Source organism: Boeremia exigua (assembly GCF_020726555.1).
Source record: "Boeremia exigua strain MPI-SDFR-AT-0100 chromosome Unknown C7974scaffold_4, whole genome shotgun sequence".
NCBI lineage: Eukaryota > Fungi > Ascomycota > Dothideomycetes > Pleosporales > Didymellaceae > Boeremia > Boeremia exigua.
The window spans coordinates 476,548-498,790 of NW_025763521.1; the positions used below are offsets into that span (position 1 = coordinate 476,548).

General features: G+C 58.0%; 9 protein-coding genes across 9 annotated transcripts; 6 read left to right on the forward strand and 3 right to left on the reverse strand.

Moving 5' to 3' along the window:
* Positions 1-1,841: 1,841 nt before the first annotated feature.
* Positions 1,842-4,029, forward strand: C7974DRAFT_389729 (uncharacterized protein). The gene is made up of 2 exons (XM_046141397.1): positions 1,842-2,185; positions 2,247-4,029. The coding sequence occupies exons 1-2, from the start codon at positions 1,864-1,866 to the stop codon at positions 3,947-3,949; spliced, it is 2,025 nt and encodes a 674-aa protein (XP_045998772.1). The 5' UTR covers positions 1,842-1,863; the 3' UTR covers positions 3,950-4,029.
* On the reverse strand, positions 4,007-6,128 carry C7974DRAFT_331912 (uncharacterized protein). Its single transcript, XM_046139104.1, has 2 exons — positions 5,403-6,128; positions 4,007-5,354 (listed from the first exon to the last, which is right to left on the reverse strand). Exons 1-2 carry the CDS (start codon positions 5,823-5,825, stop codon positions 4,107-4,109), a joined length of 1,671 nt encoding a protein of 556 aa, XP_045998773.1. The 5' UTR covers positions 5,826-6,128; the 3' UTR covers positions 4,007-4,106.
* On the forward strand, positions 6,129-7,950 carry C7974DRAFT_389733 (mitochondrial carrier domain-containing protein). Its single transcript, XM_046141398.1, has 2 exons — positions 6,129-6,431; positions 6,535-7,950. Exons 1-2 carry the CDS (start codon positions 6,314-6,316, stop codon positions 7,698-7,700), a joined length of 1,284 nt encoding a protein of 427 aa, XP_045998774.1. The 5' UTR covers positions 6,129-6,313; the 3' UTR covers positions 7,701-7,950.
* C7974DRAFT_143504 (uncharacterized protein) lies at positions 7,868-8,762 on the reverse strand. The gene is made up of 2 exons (XM_046135645.1): positions 8,269-8,762; positions 7,868-8,220 (listed from the first exon to the last, which is right to left on the reverse strand). Exons 1-2 carry the CDS (start codon positions 8,612-8,614, stop codon positions 8,036-8,038), a joined length of 531 nt encoding a protein of 176 aa, XP_045998775.1. The 5' UTR covers positions 8,615-8,762; the 3' UTR covers positions 7,868-8,035.
* A 179-nt stretch (positions 8,763-8,941) lies between these two features.
* On the forward strand, positions 8,942-10,012 carry C7974DRAFT_143517 (uncharacterized protein). Its single transcript, XM_046135646.1, has 2 exons — positions 8,942-9,332; positions 9,388-10,012. The coding sequence occupies exons 1-2, from the start codon at positions 9,135-9,137 to the stop codon at positions 9,919-9,921; spliced, it is 732 nt and encodes a 243-aa protein (XP_045998776.1). The 5' UTR covers positions 8,942-9,134; the 3' UTR covers positions 9,922-10,012.
* A 1-nt stretch (position 10,013) lies between these two features.
* Positions 10,014-11,377, forward strand: C7974DRAFT_143518 (nuclear pore complex assembly-domain-containing protein). Its single transcript, XM_046135647.1, has 2 exons — positions 10,014-10,285; positions 10,334-11,377. The coding sequence occupies exons 1-2, from the start codon at positions 10,144-10,146 to the stop codon at positions 11,197-11,199; spliced, it is 1,008 nt and encodes a 335-aa protein (XP_045998777.1). The 5' UTR covers positions 10,014-10,143; the 3' UTR covers positions 11,200-11,377.
* Positions 11,378-11,641: 264 nt separating this feature from the next.
* On the forward strand, positions 11,642-14,895 carry C7974DRAFT_389735 (uncharacterized protein). The gene is made up of 2 exons (XM_046141399.1): positions 11,642-13,414; positions 13,480-14,895. The coding sequence occupies exons 1-2, from the start codon at positions 12,120-12,122 to the stop codon at positions 14,822-14,824; spliced, it is 2,640 nt and encodes an 879-aa protein (XP_045998778.1). The 5' UTR covers positions 11,642-12,119; the 3' UTR covers positions 14,825-14,895.
* A 3,502-nt stretch (positions 14,896-18,397) lies between these two features.
* Positions 18,398-19,247, reverse strand: C7974DRAFT_411032 (uncharacterized protein; the record flags this gene model as incomplete). The annotated part of the gene is made up of 2 exons (XM_046143522.1): positions 18,398-18,833; positions 18,883-19,247. The coding sequence occupies 2 exons, from the start codon at positions 19,245-19,247 to the stop codon at positions 18,398-18,400; spliced, it is 801 nt and encodes a 266-aa protein (XP_045998779.1).
* A 1,428-nt stretch (positions 19,248-20,675) lies between these two features.
* Positions 20,676-21,391, forward strand: C7974DRAFT_374242 (uncharacterized protein; the record flags this gene model as incomplete). Its single annotated transcript, XM_046140145.1, has 2 exons — positions 20,676-20,878; positions 20,911-21,391. The coding sequence occupies 2 exons, from the start codon at positions 20,676-20,678 to the stop codon at positions 21,389-21,391; spliced, it is 684 nt and encodes a 227-aa protein (XP_045998780.1).
* Between the last annotated feature and the right edge of the window lie 852 nt (positions 21,392-22,243).

A 22,243-nucleotide genomic window follows, 5' to 3' on the forward strand; every position in this document is an offset into this window, starting at 1 on the left:
TGTCATGATATGCTGTTGCCTTCGGCTGGGGGGTTTGCGACATTGCAAGCAAGATAGCTGCCACATCAGAGCGCGAATCGTCCGGAGTTAGGGATTGAGTCGCCATGTTGTGGTGGAGTAGAGCTGTGACAATTGTGTAGGTTTGGGTAGGGAATCGAAGGCTGTTAGCGTATATATGCTTCCCTTCACCTGCAGATCCTTCACTTGAGCCTCGTTTGCACGGATTCAAACGCAACCTTGGCTCGACAGCAGCATTGTGAGAGCGCTTCACCTCTTCCATACAACCAGGACCAAGGTTGAGTCCCGATCTGGATTCTTAGAGGCGTGCATACCTAACTTGAAAGGGATTTGGAGTCAGCGAGGAATGCACCAAAAAGTCTTCAAAATTCCGACCTGCATCTGCCTGTAACTGTAACTCGAGGACTGTTGTAAGCCAATGACATGCCGAACAATGTCAAGAAACATTCACCACAGCGTCAACTCTGCGTAGGCTCCAGCATTCTCACCTGGGTCGGTCTGATTTAACAGTGAGGGTAAAGGGAACCAAACGCCTTCTTGCCTAGCTGGTAAATTCCAAATCGCCGTCACTTTGAAGCGGCCGTTGACACGCCAACTACGCATCAACCAAAACCGTACATTGCACCCGAGATATCACACTCGAACAAACGCGTGATACCCGTCACCATGAGCTTCCTCCCCACGCCCCCGCAAGATGTCGAGCTGAGCGAGTCTGCCCTTCAAGCTCTAACAAAGCTCTCGCTGCGTTCACCAAACGACATCGCGCTCCTCAAGTCTCTCTGGACCAACATCACAAATACACTAGACCACGCGCCCTCCTTCTTCCTGCGCGTTCCAGTATCCCCATACGACCGCGTTCCAGTATCCCCATACGACCGCGTTCCCAGTACCAGAACCGGCATCCTGCAAGACACCGGCGCGCTTCTCACCATGCCAGAAAGACTCGTGCGCATCGTGCTTTACCACGTCGAAGGCTGCACTCACAGGCTAGCGAGAGACGACCTTTGCGACGAGCAGTTGGCCAAGGTGCTGGCGTTGGGAGGCAGGTTGGCGGTGCAGGATCCAAATCATGTTACGAATGTTATTCGGCTGCGGGAGAAAGTGCTAGGGATGAAGGGCGAGTTCGTGCAGGAGGGTACGTTGAAGGATCTGGGTCTGCTGTGGCAGCTTCGGAGTGGTGAGGCGGCGGCTGTGCTGGAAGCGCTTGTTCCGGCGCAGATGAGCGAGATGCATATGAGCGAGTTCGAGGCTGATGATCAAACGGTTGTTATTGTGGGAATAATTTCAGTGATGAACTGGAGGCTAATGATTGAACCAGGTCATTCGGCTTCCTGTACGAGTGCGTCAGCAGGATTCAAAAGAGCGTGGCAACGATGTCCTAGGACATGGCAACAGTGAGAACTCAGGACAGATTATGTAGCTGTCGAGTTTCGACGACATGATGAGATGCTCGCTCTGAGAGATCTGTATCAAGCAAATAACGAAGTTGATCACGCTTCTGGTGTATTTGAGATTCCTGTCCATCTGCGTAATAAAAACAGCCCTGGATTCTGCACGGCTGGACAGAGTTCTGCATGTGGCTGATAACCTACAGATGAACCGAAGGAGGCAGCATTCACCCACAGGCTTGATCTGAAATACTCCAGCCTTATGACTTCGTCTACTTCTTGTCTCGTTCACATCGATTTCTGTCATCTATCGCCTGTTGTCGCAGCTTAGAGATGACGTCTGTGATGGAAGGCGCGCTTGTCCCAAAACGGGCTAGATTGTGTTTCGCCGCGGCAGTCTCGATGGATGGCGAGCCGATACCAATTCGACGTGCGCAACACAGCAACAGCCGCCTGGATGATTCGCGCACGCTCGTCGCTGGGGCGTCTAAGCACACAGCTAAAGAGCACTGGCAATCGATGGTATGCAGCAAAGACAAGCGGGAAGAAGACGGGCAAACTGGGTTCGTGGACTCCGGAGGCGCTGAGGACGACTGAAAGGTATCCGTTGTCGCTTGAACTATTTGCAAGGGCGCATCCGACGGAAGAAAATACAATCCAGAAGAATTTGGTGAAGACGTCGCAGAAGAAAGGTCTAAATGAGAAGCCTCTCAAGAAAAAACAAGTGCCTAAGAGCGTATTCTACGCAAGACCACAGATTGTAAGTCCCGACCTATGTGGTACGTCGCGTCCGGAGCCCGCGTGAACAATGCCACATGTACTGACCGCGTACTCTTACAGATGACGTCTTGAGCTACTACGGCAAGCACTTGGAGGTGCACCGCGGCTGCGACATCCTGGATATCAACCCGGGCGCCGGGCTGTGGTCACAGAAGCTGCATGCGCTGCTGCAGCCACGCCGCCATGTGCTCATGGAGCCGAACGACCGATTTGCATCGTTCCTCGCGCCCCTGCTCGAGGCGCCCGACTCGCGCTACACGCTTGTGCTGAAGGACACCAACGAGCTGAGCAGCTATAAAGAGATGCTGGACGAGGGCGTGTTCCCCGAGCAGACGCGCGTCGACCCTCATGACAACAGCGGACAGGAGCTGAACACCACGCTCCTGATCACAGGCATGCTCGTGTGGGAGCCGCTGCTGCCGGGCCTGGGCTTCGATTCGATGGCGAAGCAGCTGTACAACCTGTTCTCGGCTGCTGTTCGCTCCAACGACCAGTTCCATGCCTATGGACGTGTGCGCACCCTATTTTGGGTGGGGGCAGACGATTTCAGGCCCATCATTGCCGAGTCCATGGCCAACTTCAACAAAAACAACTGCTTGCTCGAACTGACGCAGAACATGGAGTTCATCGTGAACTGCCCGCGCGGCCCACGTGTATCGGGCAAGGGTGGGACTGGCCGCGATCCGCACCAAGAAGTCGAGAGCGCTGTCCGCGCCATGCAGAGAGCAAGGGAGTGCGGCATGACACTCCCCGCCCACCGCGCGGACAAGATACACACGCTTGCCGCGGAGGTTGAGGAATTAACAGAGGGCACCGGCAAAACCAGCTACACTTGGCTGCACGATTACCTCCTGGACAAACACCGACAAGGCAATACTGTGGACGGACTGCTCAGCATCGCAGCGATCGACCACCATGCGAACTTCCTAGAATTGCAGGCCAAATACCCTGATATAGATCTCGAGACAATGGGAAATGCCAAGGACGCAGCAGTGAAGCGCCAGCAAACATTCTGGGAAGGAAGAGAGAATCACCCTGGCCGTGCCGATGCCAGAGCCTTCTCCATGCGAAAAACCGCTTATCGCGGCCGCCTCAGCAAGAAGGAGATGGTCGAAACCATAGCCGACGTAGGCGAGAAACTGTACTATACCGAAGGCGCCGCGCTGCGCGCGCCCGACGGCACCGCGGAGAAGACCAAGCTGCTCGAGGAAGTCGCCGCGCTCGACGCCCAGTGGGACAAACAGATGAACAGCCTGCAGGTCAACTACAGAGCCGTGCCGCTCTCCGCAGTCGACGACCGCATCTCGCTGCGCGCCCCGCCGCGCCCGCGCATCCAGTGGGACCGCCGCTCGTTCGAACCCCTCACCATGTCGGCCGACGAGGTGTGGCCGCCCGTGCACCTCGCGCTCATCTCGTCGACGCCGCACGCGCGCCCCCCCGGCCAGACGGTCGATTTCTACGAGTGGGTGCACGACTTCGTGTACGCGCTGTTCCCCGTGTCGTCGGTGCCGCTGCCGGAGGCGCTGGAGAAGATGCAGCACGGGCTTAGCGAGATCATGGACAGCTGCCCGAGTTTGCGGGACCCGGAGAAGGGCGGCAGGATGCTGATGAAGCATCTCCGGGTGCGGCTGCTGACGGGCGAGATGATCGAGGAGCTTGTTGGGGCGTACCGCGATTGGCCGTTCAAGGAGCCCGGGAGCGATCATAACAAGTACTTTAGGTGGAAGGGGCAGAACAAGGCGGCTGAATTTGCTGGTGGTTAGTGTGGTTGTGTATGATAGGTGTCACTGATTAGACGTATTATGTACACTTAGGTTGTATCAATCACTTGGATTTTTGTCGATCTGCTGGCACGATCGTGAAGTATAACAGTTCACAGAAACACGCAAACTATGCGTGTATGATACACAGAGTAAGGTACTACCCATCCTTCCTTCCCCCCTCGCCCCACCCCAACCCGTAGCTCTTAACACGACTCCAATAAAACGGCCGATCATTCTTCAGTCCAAACACACCCCAGTCGTCCGTCAAGCGGTTGTAGCTCCAGTACCCCTGCCACGTGAGCTTGTTATTCTTCGACTGCCGGCCTGCGCTGTTGAGACTGAGCTGCATCTTGTTGAAGTACTTGGGCGTAGCGCCCGCAGTCTCAATAATGAGGGTGCCTTCCTTTTCCTTCTCGTCCACCACGTCCTTATCCCCGTCTGCGCCAGCGTCTGCGTCAGAGTTTGGCGCGTCGGGGCCCGTGAGCCGCCAGCGGCCCAGCAGCGCGTCTTTCATTGGCGCGGACGGCAGGTTGCCGTGGTTCTTGTGCATGTGCTCGGTGCGCAGGTACGGCACGACGTCGGCGGGTTCCGCGGTGGTGACGAGCGAGATGCACGTGCCGTCGCGGAAGAAGCGCAGGTAGCGGTAGTACGTCACGATGTGGATGGGCGAGCCCCAGGTCAGGCTCATGGTGCTGGCGGCGCCGGAGCGCTGGTAGTTGACGGTGCTGATGTAGCAACCGTTGAAGCGGATGCGGGGGCGGCGGTGGAAGAGGGTGCGGTAGGAGGGGTAGGGGGAGGGGACAAGGGCCTGTGTTATGGCGGATGGGATTAGGGGGGCGGGGGCGGTGTCTTCGGTGTCGGAGTCGCTGCCCAGGATGAAGCCGCCTTCGCCGTCGTCGCCGAGGGGGCGCCCGTCGATCTGGCACGTGAAGGAGTAGTGCATGGCTGCGAAGCCGTATTCCTCGCCCAAAGCTAGGCGTTTCCATATCTGGTCTTCAGTGCTGACGAGGTAGGCAAGGCGCTTGCAGACTTGCGCCAGGCGGACGAATGCTGCGAGGTCTTGCACGGCGAGGTGCTGGAGTGTCTGGACCAGGATTTCTTCCGGAAGAGCGGCTATGGGACATGGCGGAGCTGGAGAGAGATCTGTTGGCGGCGGCTCCCCTGAGATGGAGAGAGTCGAGAAGTCGGCAAGTAGCGTCTGCAGCGAAGGAGAGAGGCCATGTAGGGAGTGGTGGGCAGGATTGGGTACTGTTGCCGGCGCATTGGAGGGATTGCGGTCCTGGGGTTTTGGTGTTGCTGCAGACGCGATGGTCTCTTTTGGCTGTGGCTGCGGCTTGGGTCTGTTCTTGAAGAAAGATGGAGGAAAGTGCTTTGCCTTGTACTTCTCATGCACACTATCGTCAAGCTGGAGAGAGTAAGCTACAGGGTGGGCACTTCACGTAACGTCACGTACCTTGAAGGCTTTCCGGTACAGCCGCACACTGTCTCCCAGGTTCCCCTGGGTCTCGCGCTCTACAGCCTTTTCATAATGATCTAAAGCTGTCTTTGGCTCTTTACTTGCAGAGGCAATGGCGGCAGTCTGAGCGCTGGTTTCATCCAGCCTCCGACCGTGCTGCTTATCGCCCAGATCTTGGTGGGCATAGGGAGTGACCTCATCTGTTTCCTCTACACTGTGCTGCCGTGCATGAGGGTGGGACGCTGCGTCCGGCGCAGGGCCCTTCTGTGCATGAGGCTTGCTGCTCGAGGGAGCTGTCCTTGCAGGCACTGCAGGTGCTGGCGCCTTGCCCTTGGTCCGGGCCGAGACTTCGTCCCTCCATCTCTGGCGAAACGACTCGAGTTCAGCCTCAGCGCTCGGGGCCTCGTTCTTGGGATCCATGGTCAATGTCTAAGTGTGGCGTGCCGCGTCTAAGCGTGGTGTCCGATGTCGCTCGCTCGACGAGCAGGCAGGGTGGATATGTATATACAGTGCGGTTTCAAAGGTCTAACAGGAATACATGTTTACAGATGGGGAATTGTCTAGATGAGCGCTGCGCGGTGAAACAGCGATGCACTGCGGTTGGCAGTCACGGCGATGACGAGGGCGGAAAAGGGCGCCTCGGGCGATTTCGATTCGCGGTGCGAGTGCATCTGATAAGCCGCGTGCCGCCCCACTTGACTCCGATTAGTCCGATTGCGGGTGACATTTTTGAGCGGGAGCTAGAACCATCTGCATCAACGCCGCCGCCGCCGCTTCGAGCACCGCGTCACCACTTTATCATCGCCCGAGGAGAATGAGCCTGTCCGCCTTCCTACGCCCTTGCGACCCCCACCACACACCCCGCGTCGAGTCGAGGTAACCAGGTCAATCACCGCCTCCCGCTCGACATGGCGACGGCCACCCAGCGCGCCGAGGATGTGGACGTCATCGAAGGCGCCGATGAGGTGTCGCTCTCGCAGAAGATGCTTTCGGCCGTGTCTGGGAGCATCCTGACATCGCTGCTTGGTGAGTCAATGTCTCCATCGCGTCTGTCGATTGCGCTGCATCGACGCGCTGTCCAACACGGTGTTCGCCGCCGCATGTCCGGACCCTCACTGACGTCGCCCAGTCACGCCCCTCGATGTCGTCCGCGTCCGTCTGCAATCGCAGGAAACTCCACAAAAGACATCTTCACACACACCGCGCGCGTTCAATGGCGCCAGTCTCACGCAGTTCCGCGATATGCCACCTAACATGGGCATCTCGGCCTGCTGCAGGGAGGTCTTCTGGATGAACAACAAGGCGCCTTTCTGCGTAGCCGGACCGACCATGGCGACGATAAACCCAGCCGACCTGAACTGTGCCGTGGAGGAGGTGGAGCGGAGGACCATCAACAGTACCTGGGATGGACTTCGAAAGATTGCTCAAAACGAAGGCCCGCGAACCCTGTGGCGAGGCCTGTCACCAACTCTGGTCATGGCAGTGCCGGCCAACGTCATCTACTTTGCTGGCTACGACTGGCTACGCACATCACAAGCATCGCCCTTCCGCTCGATTGTGCCTGATGCGTACACGCCACTGATAGCCGGTGCGACAGCGCGTACGCTGGCCGCGATTACTGTCAGCCCGATCGAGATGTTCCGAACAAGGATGCAGGCCGCGAACCACACCGCCACCGCCGCAGGACACTTCCGCGAGACCATGGATGGCGTGAAAGAGATGGTAGGCTCGCAGGGCATTCTGAGTCTCTGGCGCGGTCTCACACTGACTTTGTGGCGCGACGTCCCCTTCTCTGCCATCTACTGGTGGGGATACGAAGCCACACGGAACGCGCTGACCGACGCACGAGGCCGAGCGGCCGCCAGGAACGACGGATTCGAGTTCCGCATGGGTCGGGGCGAGGAAAGAATTCAGCGTCGGAGCCGGTCGAGGAGCCGAGAGAACCCCAGAGACACTATCGTCGACAGCTTTCTCGCCGGTGCTGCCTCTGGTGGTGTTGCAGCTTTCGTCACCACCCCCTTTGATGTCGGCAAAACACGACAGCAGGTCGTGCGACATGCCGGGAAGGCCGCCAAAGACGCAGCAGACTCAATTCGACCAGAGGACCAGTCGATGCCGCGCTTCCTCATGCACATCTACAAAGAGCAGGGCATGTCCGGCCTGTTCAAAGGATGGGCCGCCCGGTCACTGAAGATTGCGCCTGCATGCGCCATCATGATCAGCTGCTACGAGCTGGGCAAGAAGATATTCAACGATTCCAACGAGCGCAAGCATCTCGAGAGGTCGCGAGACTGAAGAGAATTACATTCGGCAGGGGGCCACTGCACATATACCAAGTTTTGCGGGTTTGCCCGATGCGGGCTGGGAGGACATTCAACATATTTGGCTCGGCGACAGCATAGCATGTTCATGGCGTTATTGGCGACGGGCAAGGAGCGGCCTATGACCTTCATGTATTGATACCAGCGCTCTTGTATATACCGGCGCATGTACCATAGTAACTAAAAGCATTACATATAATCAAACTCGGCTAGTTGAATTCAGTGTGTATAATGGCCTAGAGACAACATCCCCCAGATTACGTTTGTAATCCAAGTCAAATCTGTCTGTCGCAATGCCACTGATTCCGCCTAGAGGCCCAAGCCACCTAACCATGTTGGCAACCAGTCCCTGGTGAAAACTTCATCAAGCGCTGTCCTATCGAACCAGCGATCCTGTTCATACTGGATCCGAGGTATAAGAAACTGAACCATGGTCTGGCAGTTGAAGTCTTTGACGTGATAGGTCCCACCCATGGCACTGCACGCCTCCGTAGCTATCCAGAGTAAGCACTGTCCATTCTGAAACCGACCCGCCGACGCACCTTTATCTCGAATCTCCTGATCAGTCAGTATCGTCGTCAAATAAGTGTCCTTGATCTTCAACGGAGGTTCAAGGTATTCTTGTCGGTCCCGCTCAGTACGATATCGCACCCACGGCCAGATAGGAGCCTCAAAACCGCGCAGTTTCACGAATGACTTGATGGCGCTGCCCTTGTTCAACTCAACCATCAGCCCGTCCTGATCAGACTCCGAGGTGGCTATCATCACGCCCCAGTGCTTCATGAAATTGGGGAAAGGGAGATGACCGCCGCCTCCATGGGTTCCGAAGCTTGTGCCTGCGGGTGTCGCAAAGACATAGATCTTGCGACGCTTGGTTGAGGACGCCATTCTCCCTACGTGGGCCGAGAGATTATACCTAGGTACGTTGAAGAGCAACGCAAGCGAGATAAAGTGGCAGGCAAAACGATCAGTCCCAGTGTCTTACCGATCTCTTAGCAGCGGCAAGTCGTTTTATGCTCATGATTCTACGCCCCCATCTCGAAAGTTTGGTGGCTGTGCAGTCACCTTTCCATCTGGGAGAAAGAAAGTTTATGACCAGGCTTCTTCAAGGCAGCAGCCTGCTTCGAGCCAGACAGCAGCACAATTGCGCGAGTCAGCAAAGATGGTCGGCTTGCATGCCCTACATCATCCACCCAAGAACGCCTCGTCCTCAGCCTCGTAGGTGCGGAAACATATGATTTGCGGATATGCAACATTGCATATGCGGCTGTGCCCACCTGTCAGCACGAACAACCACGGCGACAACTCTTGAATGTTCTTCTTGGGTTGTCGCCTCGTCTCATTTCTTGTCCTTGCCACGACCTCAAAGAGTTCGAAATCAGCCTGAGCCACCCGCTTCACAGCAATCATGTTGCAAAACCTACGCAGGCAGTTTCGAGAAGCGATGAAGAACATACATCATGCACTCAAGGTTGCCTACTCGCCTTCCGGGGTCTCCCATGACATCGCGCGGTCCATCGTCGAAGCGACGCCTGCAGACCACGACGCCATTCTGGAACGCTTCGTGAAGATGAAACAACGAGAACTCGCCACAGTACTGCTATCAGTAAGCTGAACCTGCCAATGCACACAGGCTCAAGCTAACTGCTCTTCCTCCTTAGTGCGCCCTCGTTGCATCCCTAATCGCATCTCTGATGTCCTGGAACTGGTTCCCCGTTCCTCCTTTTACCGCGAGGATTGCTGCGTTATGCGCGTTGATCCATTCAGTGGTTGCCATCGGAATCGCATCGCAACAGCTCATTGCTTTAACGCGGGCGCAGATTCACCCCGACTGCACGAAGATCATGCATCACATTCTCTTCGGCTCCAACAGGGGAAATGCAGCACTGGGCGCACAGCCTGCCGCCGGCGCTGACAGAAACCCAAACGTGGGCAGTGGGTGGCGGCACTTCTCCTGGCAGATACCGACGATGCTCCTCGGAAACAGTCTTGTTTTTACCTTGTTGTCGCTGACAATTGCAATCTTTCATGAGGCAAGCAAGGCTGTGGTATGGCAGACGCCTGAAATGGTGACTGCGCTCTGTGTGGCTGTGTCTTTGGCGTTTGGCGTCAGCTGTTACTTCATCTCATGGTTCTCTATTGAGTGGCGCATGCAAGAGGCTACCGGCAAAGACTTTCAATTCCAGATCATATAGCGGTAGATTGGCTGACTGCTATGACGAGGTATCAGCTGTCCAACAATATAAAAAGTCAAATATACGTTCCCTCCACAAAGAACCCACGTCGGCGTTGTCTGGCGACGTCAAGGTGCATTTCGCGCTAGTGAATCGTTAATCGCGAGAAACACCGCGTCAACATTCGCATTGCACGCGACGAGCTACCCCACACCTCCAACCTCGCCCCTGCAATTGATCGCAATGCTTGACGTCGAAGACTTTGACGCCGTGTTTCAAGGCCTGAGCTACACAGACGGCCTGGTACAGAAAATCCAAGAGTACCAACATGCGCTCGGTGGACAGACATTCTTCGAGCGCCTGCTCGAGCTGCTCAAGATCAAGGGTATGCGTCGCGAGGACATCACCCTTTCAAGCCACTGACAAAAACCAGGGCGCAAAGCCTACCCTCCCAAGACACCGCAGCAGCTCCACGACCTGCACCAGCGCATCGTCTCCTCCGAGACCACGCTCCACAACAAGCACTGCCTGATCTTCTACCTCCTCAAAGACCTCTCACCCCAGCACCACGAAGACGACGAGCTCGCCACCGCCTTCGCGCGCGACGTGCACCTCGAAAAGCGCTTCTGGACCTTCATCGAAGGCCTGTGGGCGCTGGACCACCTCGAATTCGCCATCGCAGTCGGCAACCTGACGCACCCGAGCATCATCCCCACGTTCCCGGACGAAATCATCTTCACGCTGCTGACGTGCCGCGAGAAGCTCGGCCGCCTGAACGTGCAGCACGGCGAGCAGGACGACGTGCTGCCGCTCGCGTACTACAACTGCGTCACGCCGCCGCTCGAGGACCAGCGGGTGCGCTACGAGTTTGCGCGCTACCTCGCACGCCGCAATGTCACCGAGACGTATGCCTGGATCCACACGCGCCCGCTCCACGAGCAGCAGCCGCTGCTGGAGATTCTGATTGAGCAGACGCTGGAGAAGAGCGTGTGGAACAGCGGGGTGGGCGAGGAGGTGTACACGCGCGAGGAGAAGGCGATGGAGTTGGTGAGCTTGCCGTTCAGTGCGGAGGAGGAGGATGCGGTCGAGAAGTTCTTGACGACGGGGGGTGGGAGGACGTTTCGCAATGCCGAGGATACGGTTATGATGCGCAGGATTGCTATGGGCAGGCTGGTGGATGTGGCGGACGATCAGAGTACGAGGGGGCAGAGGATGGAGGGTGTGGACTGGGATGCGCTGAAGGGGGGCGTTAAGAGAGGGCTTGGGCCGAGGCGCGACGAGGATGGGTTTGCGTTTTGAGGGTGCGTTGGCTGTATGAGGAAGATGTTTTGCATAGCGATGGCGTTGGGTCAGTTGATACCTCACGGATCTTGACGTAGTCAATACAGGTTTGTGTCATTCGTCTTGTTGCTCGATCGTCCGCACTGCACTCTTTTACCTGGTTCACTCACGCATTTGGTTCACATATACATTCACAGAGTGGCCCAGGGACCCGTGACACGCTTACGCCCTTTCAATGCATCGATGGGCATCCAAGCCTGCCCTTCGTTCTTGACTTACATCTCGGATTATCTGTCTGCGCACATGCTTTGTCGTGTACTCGATATTGTCATGCCGTACTGCTGCTGACTTGCATCCGGTCAAGATCGATCGTCAATGACGTGTATCACAGGACCCTGCACGCATTCAAACCTCGCATCGTATTCCAGTGGCGCAGTCTCGATATCAGGCAGGCTGACACGTTTCTCAGGCGCGCAAAGGGCGGTGTCTGCGTATCGGACGCGGTGAGGTGACTCCACGCATGACTCCGGGGTATGTAGGTGCCAAGAGCGGGTCTGCCCGTTGCCGCCACTTCATCAACCTCCACTTCATCACCACACTATCTTCCTTCATTGACAACGACCACCGAATATACCGCTGAGACACAATCTGAGACACGAGCTATGCCTTTCACCAGCTAGTGATTGCCGAGAGGCAGCCAGTCACAACTCGCCATTGAGTTGTCAACCACTTCCATCTGCGAAGTCCTCAGCGTTTGCGCGTAATCCATCAAGATGCTACCATTATTATCAAAACTTTTCCGGACGCACTACTCCCATACGAACTCCAGATCCTTACGGGCTTGACGTGACACGTGAGAGCGACACTACATGACAGTACAATCAACACCACAACCGACATTCGCATCAACTAGACTGCGAACTTGAACAATTATAACTATGGCCTCCATATTCACCTTCGATCCGGATCCGCCACGTGTGTCTTCGCCATGGGCTACGCCCCCAACTGGGACAGGAACCAGCTCTCCTGCGCTTCCGCCGGTGGGCAAGCGAACCTCATCCAGACTGGGCCTCGACATAGTGCTGGCAAGCACCCAAATCCCCATTATTGACAACACGACTGTCACGCGCCTGGAGGCTGAGCCGCAGGAGGGCCCCACCGAGTACAAACTCCATCTGCTCTTGAAACGACGCAGATCGTTTACTCGCTTCAGCACCGGGCTGCGCGCTTCCGGCTCGCTCCGTCGCGGCGATGGAACGAGCTCAATTGCCGTGAACCGTGCCGTCTCCGAGTCCGGACCTCTGGGCAACACCCCGCCTCCATTGACTTCCATCCAATCGAGGCAGCACCGGCTGGAGCAACTGACTACTCAACTACTGTGGCGTCTGCAGCAGTCGTGCCCTTACCACATCTCCTCATCGACAGCCCCACTCCTCCCGCATCTTCCGGACGATGCCAAGCTCACCACGCCTGAAATGCCGCAGCGGCTGCTACCCGGCTTGGAGGAGAGCAAGGGTGCGCTGTACGAGATCGGCGTCGCAGACGACGGGTCGATCGTCGGTCTGGCAGAGGACGAGATGGAGGAGAGTCTGAACAACCTGCGCGCCATGGCGGCGAGTCTTGGCTGTCGCGTCGAGGTGCAGCGAATGCTTTGTGTCGGCGAGTGCGAGTGGGTTGACTACAGCACCAAAGAGCGGAAAGTGCGCACTTCGAAGCTGCTGGCTGCTGAGGCTTTGGTCAGCCCGGACCAGCACCTGGTGGACACCTCAAAGGAAGCCCAGAAGGATGCGAAGGATGTCCCGACAAACGCCTCTGCCAACACTGCGATACCAGCGATTGCACTAAACGAGACCCAGTCTGGTGTCGAGCAGCTGCGGGTCTCGCTCATCGGCGCCACCATGTCTGGAAAGTCCAGCCTGCTTGGCACCCTCTCCACAGCAACGCTCGACAACGGGCGTGGCAAGAGCCGCCTGAGTCTGCTGAAGCACAGACACGAGATCGCCTCGGGTATGACCAGCTCCGTCACGCAAGAGCTCATCGGCTATCGTGATGTTGCTGAGCCGGGCGGTGAGGTCTCGACCCAAGTCATCAGCTACGGGTCAGGTGATGTTGATGCTTGGGTTGATATCCACGCTGCTGTGGAGGCTGCACAGGAGGGTCGTCTGGTTGTGCTCTCGGATTCTGCGGGGCATCCGCGGTTTCGGCGGACGACGGTTCGGGGGATTATTGGCTGGTGAGTACTTTTTACAAGGTCCACACGTGTGGATTTCAGTTCATTGCATGGCTAACAGTTGACAGGCAACCGCACTGGACACTTGTGTGCGTTCCAGCGGACAACACTGACGAATCTTCAGGCAAGATCGGGGCTTCACCCAGCTCGCAAGACATACTGGGTCCCGCCGCTGCGGACCTCGACTTGTCACAGGCCCATCTCGAGCTTTGTCTGGATCTCGAGTTGCCTCTTGTGATTGTCATCACCAAATACGATCTCGCCACCAAGGCTGGCCTGCGCCAGACGCTATCAAAACTGCTATCGGCTCTCAAAGAGGCTGGCCGCAAACCATGCATCATCTCTGACCAGGCGACATCCACGTTGGACGTTGACATTCAGCAGATTTCTGCGTCCGACCTCCGAGAAGCCGAAAGTACGGCGAAGCAGCTAGCCTCGTCGCCCCTCGCGATTGTGCCAATAGTCTTGACGAGCGCAGTCAAGGGCACTGGGATCACCAAACTCCACGCTTTCCTGCGACAACTGCCTGTCCCTGTCGAACCACCCCTGCCAGACCAATCTCCGTCGCACCTGTTCTACATCGAAGACGTCTACAGCGTCCGCGCCAACACATCACCAGATCGGTCCGCCATTATCGGAGGTTATTTGCGCCACGGACGACTGACGGTCGGCGAAGAGCTGCTACTCGGCCCGTATCCGATCGACACCAGCTCCGACGACAGCGACAGCGGAAGCGGCAGACCGCCCCGCAGCTCTCCCCTGACCACCTCGCGCTCGTACCCTGGCGCCCTGCACAAGCGCACCGCAACGTCGCGCGACCGCCACGTCGAGTGGCGCCGCGTCCGCATCACGTCGCTGCGCAATCTGCGCCTGCCCGTCCGAGCGCTGTACGCGGGCCAGCTGGGCACCGTCGCCGTCGAGCCCGTCCATGGCCAGGTCCCCATCGTGAGCCCCTCGATCAACCGCATCCGGAAGGGCATGGTCCTGGCGAACCGGCAGCCCCTCGCGTCGAGGCTGCTCACGGTGCGCTTCGAGGGCGCGCAGGCGCGTGCGGCGGCCGCCGTGGTGGTCGGCTGCGCGGTCGTCGTCTATGTCGCCAGCGTGCGCGCCTCGTCCAAGGTCATCTCCGTCGCGTCTGAGACACGGCCCGGGCTGGTCGGCGAGACGGATGACGACGACGACGACGACGATGCGTTTGGCTTTGGCTTCGACGACGAGGCCGACGACGTGCACGGCGGGGCTGCGCCGGCCGCCGTCACGGTGGGGTTTCAGTTCATCGGGTCGCGCGAGTTCATCGAGCAGGGCGCAAAGGTGCTGGTGATGCCCGGAGGGGCTCCAGCGGGGGGAACCGAGAGGGCAGCGAAAAGCGCCACGGGTCTTGAGGGCTTCGTGGGCCACGCCGTCGAGCAGTAGATGAATACGCCGTCGAGCAGTAGATGAATACGCCGTCGAGCAGTAGATGAATACGCCGTCGAGCAGTAGATAGCAAGTACAAAGCAGATAGACAGCTGTACTGTGTATGCACTCGCCACGCGTCTTTGCATCCGTCCCCTCGCACGCTCAATGCAGCAATACACCCCCCTCCGGCTCGCAACCCCAGCACCCTCCGTGCCCACACACGCCCCCTGAAGCCCACGGAACCATCGATCCGGCCACGCACCGCAGCCCACGCACGTACGCGCACTCGCCCGCAGCGCTGCCGCGGCACGGGCCCGGCGCCGTTTTAAGCTGCCGCTCGCCGCGGCCGGTCACCGTAGGCGACGCATGACGCGCAGATGCCGTGGGTGGTGTTGATGGTGATGTGTAGTGCTTAGGTTGGGGTGGTGGGGGTGTGTGGTATGTACAGTGTATGCAGTATATACAGCTCATACAGTAGATTTATACTTTGAGCCATTGATACTTTGATACGCACATTCACACGCACATTCGCACATTCGTACATTCACACATTCACACATTCGTAGATATAGATAGCAGTCGCGGCCAGCGCTCTCGCACGCACCGCGCGCGGGCGTGCGCAGATTAGCCGGTGCGTGTTGGCAGCCGTGCACGCCGGGCAATATTGTACAATAGCATGCTGCTAGGTATGCTGTGCTAGGTATGCCATGCTAGGTACGCCATGCTAGATATGCCATGTGTGGCGTGGGCCCGCAGTGCAGTGCAGTGCAGTGCTCGGCTACATGTGAGAGCGGCCACGGTGCTCACAGACAGTACCTGACAGACCACGCCAGGCCACCAGGCCGCCCGTCGCCGCTCCGAGGGGGTTAGAGGCGGTGCGGTGCTCGGGCGCAGCGCGCCTGTCTCGCAGCCACACCACACACCACACACACGCACACGCACACCACGCACACCACACCTGCGCCGCTGTTGCGTCACGCGGCGTTGCGTCACGTCACGCCCCGCGGTGCAGCGCCGGCGCAATCCCCCCGCCCCTGCCCTGCTCTGCCCTGCCCTGCGCGACACACACGACACGGTAGGATCGCGAGCCTCCGTGATGTGCAGCAGCAGCACTCCTTTCCGCATCCCTCAGCGCGCTTGCACTCGGCGCCGCGGGCGACGCGGCGACGACCTCGCTCGCGCGACGCACACGCTACGCTCGCGGATGGCGGCGCCGGGCCCGCGGCGAGCTGGCAGTCCGCAAGCGGTTAGCCGGCGCCGCGTCGAGAGTCGCGGGCGGGTGGGGGTTGGTGCGGCGCAGTGAGGGCTGCTGCATGCGGCGTGCAATTCGCGGCGCTGAGTCGTGCCGCGGCGGCGGACGCGAGCAGTCGCGGGGTCCCTGACGTCGCACACATGGCCGCACTGCACGCAACGGACGCGCCAGAGCGCTTTGGGGCATTGCTGGCTGGCTGGCGCGTTGGACGTGCTGCCGCCCGTAGCGAGATTGCGAGGCGGCTCGAAACCCGGTTCTTGACGCCGGCCGGGCAAGCCAATATTCGTGCACGGGCGGTATACAGGACGTAATTGGCGACCACTCAGGGAGGATTGACTTCGCATGGTCGGTGGTTCTATTGAGGCTTCTGTCGCCCACGACCCCAGATGGCGGAACTGAGCATGTGCGTGCGTGCGTGCTTCTGCGTGAAGGCGCGCTTTTGAGATGTGATGTGATTAGCCGTCTCGGGTCGCCAGCCGCAGACTCGATCCTTCTCACGGCATTGTCACGTGAAAGGGCTTCCCACTGGTCCACTCGCTGGCGGTGGAGTCGTTCAGATCAAGACACAGCCCATCCTTCCCGCAACCGCACCCCGCTGAGGCGCGGTTATGATCCATGCAGTCGCGCCAACCCCCGATCCCCATGCCCTTCACGACGCAAGCCTCTTGCGTTGTGCGATCCAGCGGCGGGAAGGAAGAGACCCTTCGCTGCTCGACCGTTTGCCCTTGGCTCCCCGATCACGCACGCCGTGGCTCATGCCCACGTTCCCCCGTGACGCTGGCGCGCCGTGTCAGCTCGCGACTTCTGCTGCCAGGAGATGCCAGCACCGTGGGTCGGACAATAGCTGCATGCAGGGCCCGCCGTGCGAGACACAGTGCCAAACCAGCGCCCGCGTCATGGCCCATATCGAGGCCCTGAGATTTTCCGTCGCCTGATACCAGCACGGAAACGCTGCCGAATGCGACCAGCCGCTGCAGAACGGGCAGTCGTTCAAGTGGGGTGCGACCGCGTCGAGTTGCAAGTGTGTAGTGTCGAGCAGCAAAGCACGTCTTGGCGCCCGGTCGAACGCCTTCCGCGACACACAAAACGCCCAAAATACCACGCACCTCGAGCAGACCTTCCAGAAGCAGTAAGCTCGCCAGTCGCCTGCGGTCAAAGCCGAGGACAAACCACGTTTCTGCGAGGGTCCCCACACGTGCGCCAATCTACGCCGCCCGCCTGCCTGCCTGCTTGTCGTGCTCGTCGGCCAGCAACTGAACTGATAGCCCTTGTCCCTGAACGGCAGGTTCCATCCAGGCAAGGCGTCCATCGCACGCGCATTAGCCTATTGTTCCGCTGCCCGGTGATGACAGGGGGCTGCGATAGCGCTCCCAATTCCCGGTAACGCGGACTGCCCAGCTGTCAATCTGGCTGTAGGGTCGGCAGCGCTGTGACGGACTCCCGAGCCTGCTGCAGCTGTCTGCGCGCAGCGCGCAGAGCAGCGTGGGTAGTCTCTCTCTCTCGTCATCTTGCTGCCGTGGGCCACCACCCAAGCTCGCGCGACTGTGCTTGTCTGCTGCGCTCACTTCCAGAGTCTCCCGAGCTGCTGGACGGCCCGCTGCCCAGGTCGGACCGTGGGACGGCAGACTGGTGAACCGTCCTTGTCCATCTCGTGGGAGCTGCAAACCACACGCCGCATCTGGTGAAGAGCAGCGGGTGACGCTTGTGCCTTGGAACATGGGTTGATTATGATGTAACTTCTGTCAGACACAACGCTAAATGACGACTGACAAGACCCTTCCACCCTATGAAACTGTTTCGAACTTTCAACTTCAACAAATGCACCCGACGCTGCGCCTCTGATCAATTCGGATACTGATCGCCGCTGTACATGCAACTCTTGATATCTACATTGATGATTTGCCAAGCCCGCTGCTCTGCCCAGCGCATTATTCCACTGATTCTATTGGTTCCATGCTGAATCTCTGCTGAAGAACGTGCTTTGGTATAAGTCGAATGCTGCAAATGACTCCAAACTCTGTGCCACCATTTGAACAGCCTTGGTCGAGGCCGTGACAAATCTCGGACTAATAACAACCGTGTCCAGCTGTGAAACGCCTTGCTATGCTGATAACCGAAAAAAATCTCGTCTTCCAGACAACGTATATACACGTCTGCTTAGAAAAGAAGCAACCAGGCTCAAGCACCACGATAGTCCCTGAGACCTTTCAAGTGGTGCCAATGCAGAACTCATGCACGGCTTTCCTGCCCTGGAATTCCTGTCGCGGGCTGAAGGCCGCTGTTCAATACTCCATATCTGAGGAATAGAGGGCACTTGGTCACGGCGAAACCGTGGCTCATGATCGCGAGATGCTGGACGCCTCCGATGGTCTGCGGGCTTTGCACTTGTCGTGCTGCATATGTCCTTTCATGGCAGTGGTGCGTGTGAACTCGGCATGACATCTCGGACAAGAACTTTTGGTCGCAGTTCCTGACTTCTCGCGCTGGTGTCGTAGAAGGTTGCTAAAAGTTGAGAACTGTCGCCCGTTACATCCGTGTTCGAAGCATTGAGGCTTCGGCCGCGAGTTTAGTACCCGTGGCATCACAGCGTTGTTCTGCGTACTGGGAGACGACGAAAGCGCAGGCACGTTACTGGCTGAAGGCGGTGGAATGCCGTGTGGGGATTCGTAAGTAGGATACGCAGCGGGTGTGGTCGACGATGGTGGGTACATAGTCGGCAGGGACACACGGTAGTCGCTCATTCCGTACGTGGTTGGTGGGTATAGAGCTGGTCTGTTACGCGTCAGTGTTTGTCAACTGGGGTGAAGTAAGGTATTCTCACGGTGGGTAGGCTGAAGGGTTGCTGTCCACATTCTGGCTAGGGAGGTTACTGTGAGGCGCAGGGTATGTATATCCTCCAGGACTTGAGCTTGGGCGCACAGAATCCAGAGGCTGGTGCTGGACATAGGCGCTCCGCGCATAGGATGAATGCTGGGGTTGATACGGTGGCAGGACAGTGTGCTCATCTTGTCGTCTTGGTTGTTGCTCGTGGTGCAGGCCTGGACTTGATGCATATGACGACGCATAAGCCCCAGCTGTCGTTGATCGAGAGTCCGAGTAGGCATGCTGGCTGACCGGAGGATAGCCCGGCGAGTAGGTCGACTGGGGAGACCCGTAGTGGTGCATACCGTACTGAGAATGCGGCATTGTATATCCTAGTGTGCTGTTGCTGTGAGACGATGCAACTGTGTACCTGGAGCGCAATACGCTTACCTCATACCTCTGCCTGTGATGTTTTTAGATAGTAGCGTAGGGTAGGTCAAGACACTCGGCAGTGAGTAAGAAGATCGAGATGCGCAGTGGAGCAGTGAGCTAAAAGTTCGCAGTAGGGGCGTTCTTGTAGTTTGTTAGGTGATGCGAAAAAGCCGTGCTTCAAGCTCCGGGTGCGGTTCGTATCCGACAAGCCGTTGAATATCGGGATGGCAATTTGCAGGATTGGGAATCCTGGCGATCAGTTGGCAGTGGGTTCTTTCTCCGCTTAAGAATCTCGAGGGCCTATGGACTGTGCCCTAACGGGGGAGGCTGATGGTTCCTAAGTCTTGATAGCCCACAAAACTTTGGTGGGGCCTGGGCAGAAGTGTGGCACAGTGCGGACGGTGACCCCTTGATCTAGAATATCCGGAGAATGGTAGGACAGGGCTTGTTCACTGCAGTTTCTGGACGCTTGTAAGAATATGAAGACTGGAGTTGTTGAGGCTGAGCGGCGGGTTGGTCATCACCGAGTCGATAGCGACATGTAATGGAAGTAGTGGGGCTAACGTACGTTGTTCTCCCGCGCAGGTGGCCTCGAGGTGTTCGTACAGCTGCGTGAGAATTGTGAGGCAGACTTATGTCCGTGGATCTGATAGCTGAAAGTGGACAGTACCCCTACATGGGGAATGCCAATATTTACGAGCACGGAGCTTCTGAGCTCCAAACAGTAGCAGTTCACAGAATTGCGCTTTTCCCGGCTCTGCGGCTGGGGACTGGTCGGAGCCTCGCAGGATTCATATCCCAGCGTGAGCATGGCCAAGCACCCCGACCGTTTCCCTAGCTGTTGTGGCATGCCTGGGTGCCTGGACCGCCTATACCCTGATTTCAGGGAAGTAGCACGGGCGCTTGTCGTTGACGACGATGCCGGCCGTATCGGTGTAAAGCAAACATTGCCAGCGCAATGCACAAGCGGATGTTACCGCGCCATAGCGAGCAAAACTATATGTAGAGGTGCCGGTCGGCGACTAAGATTGTCCCCGGCTACGGCGCTGTCAAGCCGCAAAGGTGGCCGTTGATAGTCCTGGCAGGCGCATGTCTTCCATGCAAGCGTTGGTGGCGGCAAAAGGCTGCCGCGCATGGGTGAAAGGCTATGCCGGCTTTGGCTTGGCGTAGTGAACGGACCTGTCAAGCATCGAAGCGTTAATCCTGGATAGTACACGACGAAAGAGGGCATGGGGCCAGTGGAGTGGAGGTGAGGACTAGGAAGAGGCGTGGCGCGTGCACTCCCAATCTCCATCTGTAGAAGCCTCGTTGCGGAACGTTGGCATCTGAGCCCCGGGGCCGCTGCGGAATGAGTCTCAGTGCATTACAGATGCAAGGAAAATGGCGTGTTGTGATGTGCCCTGCGCTCAGCTCCTCGGTCCATCCACCAGCACATCTCGCGACAATGTGCTCCGTGGAGCACGTGCTAAATGCCTGACACGGGCCGGATGCATTGCTCTCAGCGGGCAGGGCCGCGAGCGCCGCGCGGCAGCTTCTGGAAAGCGCATCGAACTGAAGTGGCTGATGGGTGCAGCACAAGTGTCGTCAGTCAGATGTGTGAGGTGATTGTGATCAGGATGCATGAGCAAGGAGGGGCTGCCAACACGGCTAATCTCCGTCGCCCCTCCAAGGGTGCTCGACCTCTCGACGTCGCTGTGGAGACTGCTGAGGTTCGAGGTTCGGTTTTACGGTCGCTGCTGGGAGGGCCCGTCGAGAACATTACACGACCAGCGACAGTCGTTGTGCGCCGAGTTGCGATTGCCACTCGTATTGCCTCGACTGACTCAACCGCTCGACTGAGCAGGCTCGGACGAGCCAGCAACGGTCGTAGCTTCCCTCCTCCACGTTCGTCTTCGGCAGGAACAGCACTCCGCAGCGTCCTCGTCTCGACGTACAGCGCGTGGCAGCTGGTTACGCATGGCACAGACGGGCATTTGATGATTGGCTACACAGCCGCGAGTGCGACGGAAGACGTGCGGAAGAGCTCGCGAAACTTACCATCCGACCGGCAACGGCCGCAGTCATCGACACCCAAGATCGTAGCGAGCCCACAATAAGACCACAAGAATGTCCGATTGTCTGCCACTCTGCGAAAATCCAGTCTGCAGAGGCTTCCGGCGCATTAGCCACAATATCACACCATGAGAGCTACTCGCGCCAACCCCATGCCGGACGAGGCCAGCTTCGAGTCTCCACCATCGGAGAAAAGCCACGATCCGAGACCCGCGAAATTGTCGCGAGTCTCCGTCCGTGTCTTTGTCATGATAGCGTGCTCCGGTCGCCAGTAACGACAGCGGCGCAGCATCATCGGAAGCCCCCACCAATGTTGCGGAGATGATTCAATGAACAACTGATCTGGGCATCGAGGCCTGAACGGGAGGCCTGATGGCTCGTATACGTTCACCACACGCAAGATGGCAGATGGCCCGGTAGGGATCAGGGGAGCTGATGTGAACAAGGGTGGTGCCTGCCATGACCGAAATGTCAAGCAGGCAGCCGCAAACGGGCCGTTCTCACAGGGAGCACCAAGCGGGAGCGTTGGCTCAAGATGAGCTTCTCCACAGCATCCGAAGCTTTTTCCCAATCCAATCACAATGCGATTTGGTCCTCGGTAAACGGCAAGTATCACTCTGTCAAATCCAATCTCACCACAGACCCGAATCTCCTAGCGCCTCTCCCATTTCGCTCAACGTTGCCACAACGATAAGATTTTCTAGCAAGGCACAACCTCGTAGCATCCTACAGAGCACATCCCAGTCCAACGCCTCTAATGACATGTCATCGCGAAAGGCGGGGGAGCTTGGGCTACCGTCCTCCCGTCCGCCTGGTATGCATGAACGTTTGTCACAATAGAGTTTAAGCCGCTCTTCACAGGCACATGCGTAGCAAACCACACCACGTACCTGAAC

Coding starts and splice junctions, on each gene's coding strand:
- C7974DRAFT_389729 (XM_046141397.1), top strand. CDS start 1,864: ATGATTCGCGCACGCTCGTCGCTGGGGCGTCTAAGCACACAGCTAAAG. Junction 2,186..2,246: donor TGTAAGTCCCGACCTATGTG/GTACGTCGCGTC, acceptor GTACTCTTACAG/ATGACGTCTTGAGCTACTAC.
- C7974DRAFT_331912 (XM_046139104.1), bottom strand. CDS start 5,825: ATGGATCCCAAGAACGAGGCCCCGAGCGCTGAGGCTGAACTCGAGTCG. Junction 5,355..5,402: donor TGTACCGGAAAGCCTTCAAG/GTACGTGACGTT, acceptor TACTCTCTCCAG/CTTGACGATAGTGTGCATGA.
- C7974DRAFT_389733 (XM_046141398.1), top strand. CDS start 6,314: ATGGCGACGGCCACCCAGCGCGCCGAGGATGTGGACGTCATCGAAGGC. Junction 6,432..6,534: donor CATCCTGACATCGCTGCTTG/GTGAGTCAATGT, acceptor GACGTCGCCCAG/TCACGCCCCTCGATGTCGTC.
- C7974DRAFT_143504 (XM_046135645.1), bottom strand. CDS start 8,614: ATGGCGTCCTCAACCAAGCGTCGCAAGATCTATGTCTTTGCGACACCC. Junction 8,221..8,268: donor TCAGGAGATTCGAGATAAAG/GTGCGTCGGCGG, acceptor TACTCTGGATAG/CTACGGAGGCGTGCAGTGCC.
- C7974DRAFT_143517 (XM_046135646.1), top strand. CDS start 9,135: ATGTTGCAAAACCTACGCAGGCAGTTTCGAGAAGCGATGAAGAACATA. Junction 9,333..9,387: donor TCGCCACAGTACTGCTATCA/GTAAGCTGAACC, acceptor CTTCCTCCTTAG/TGCGCCCTCGTTGCATCCCT.
- C7974DRAFT_143518 (XM_046135647.1), top strand. CDS start 10,144: ATGCTTGACGTCGAAGACTTTGACGCCGTGTTTCAAGGCCTGAGCTAC. Junction 10,286..10,333: donor CGAGCTGCTCAAGATCAAGG/GTATGCGTCGCG, acceptor GACAAAAACCAG/GGCGCAAAGCCTACCCTCCC.
- C7974DRAFT_389735 (XM_046141399.1), top strand. CDS start 12,120: ATGGCCTCCATATTCACCTTCGATCCGGATCCGCCACGTGTGTCTTCG. Junction 13,415..13,479: donor GTTCGGGGGATTATTGGCTG/GTGAGTACTTTT, acceptor AACAGTTGACAG/GCAACCGCACTGGACACTTG.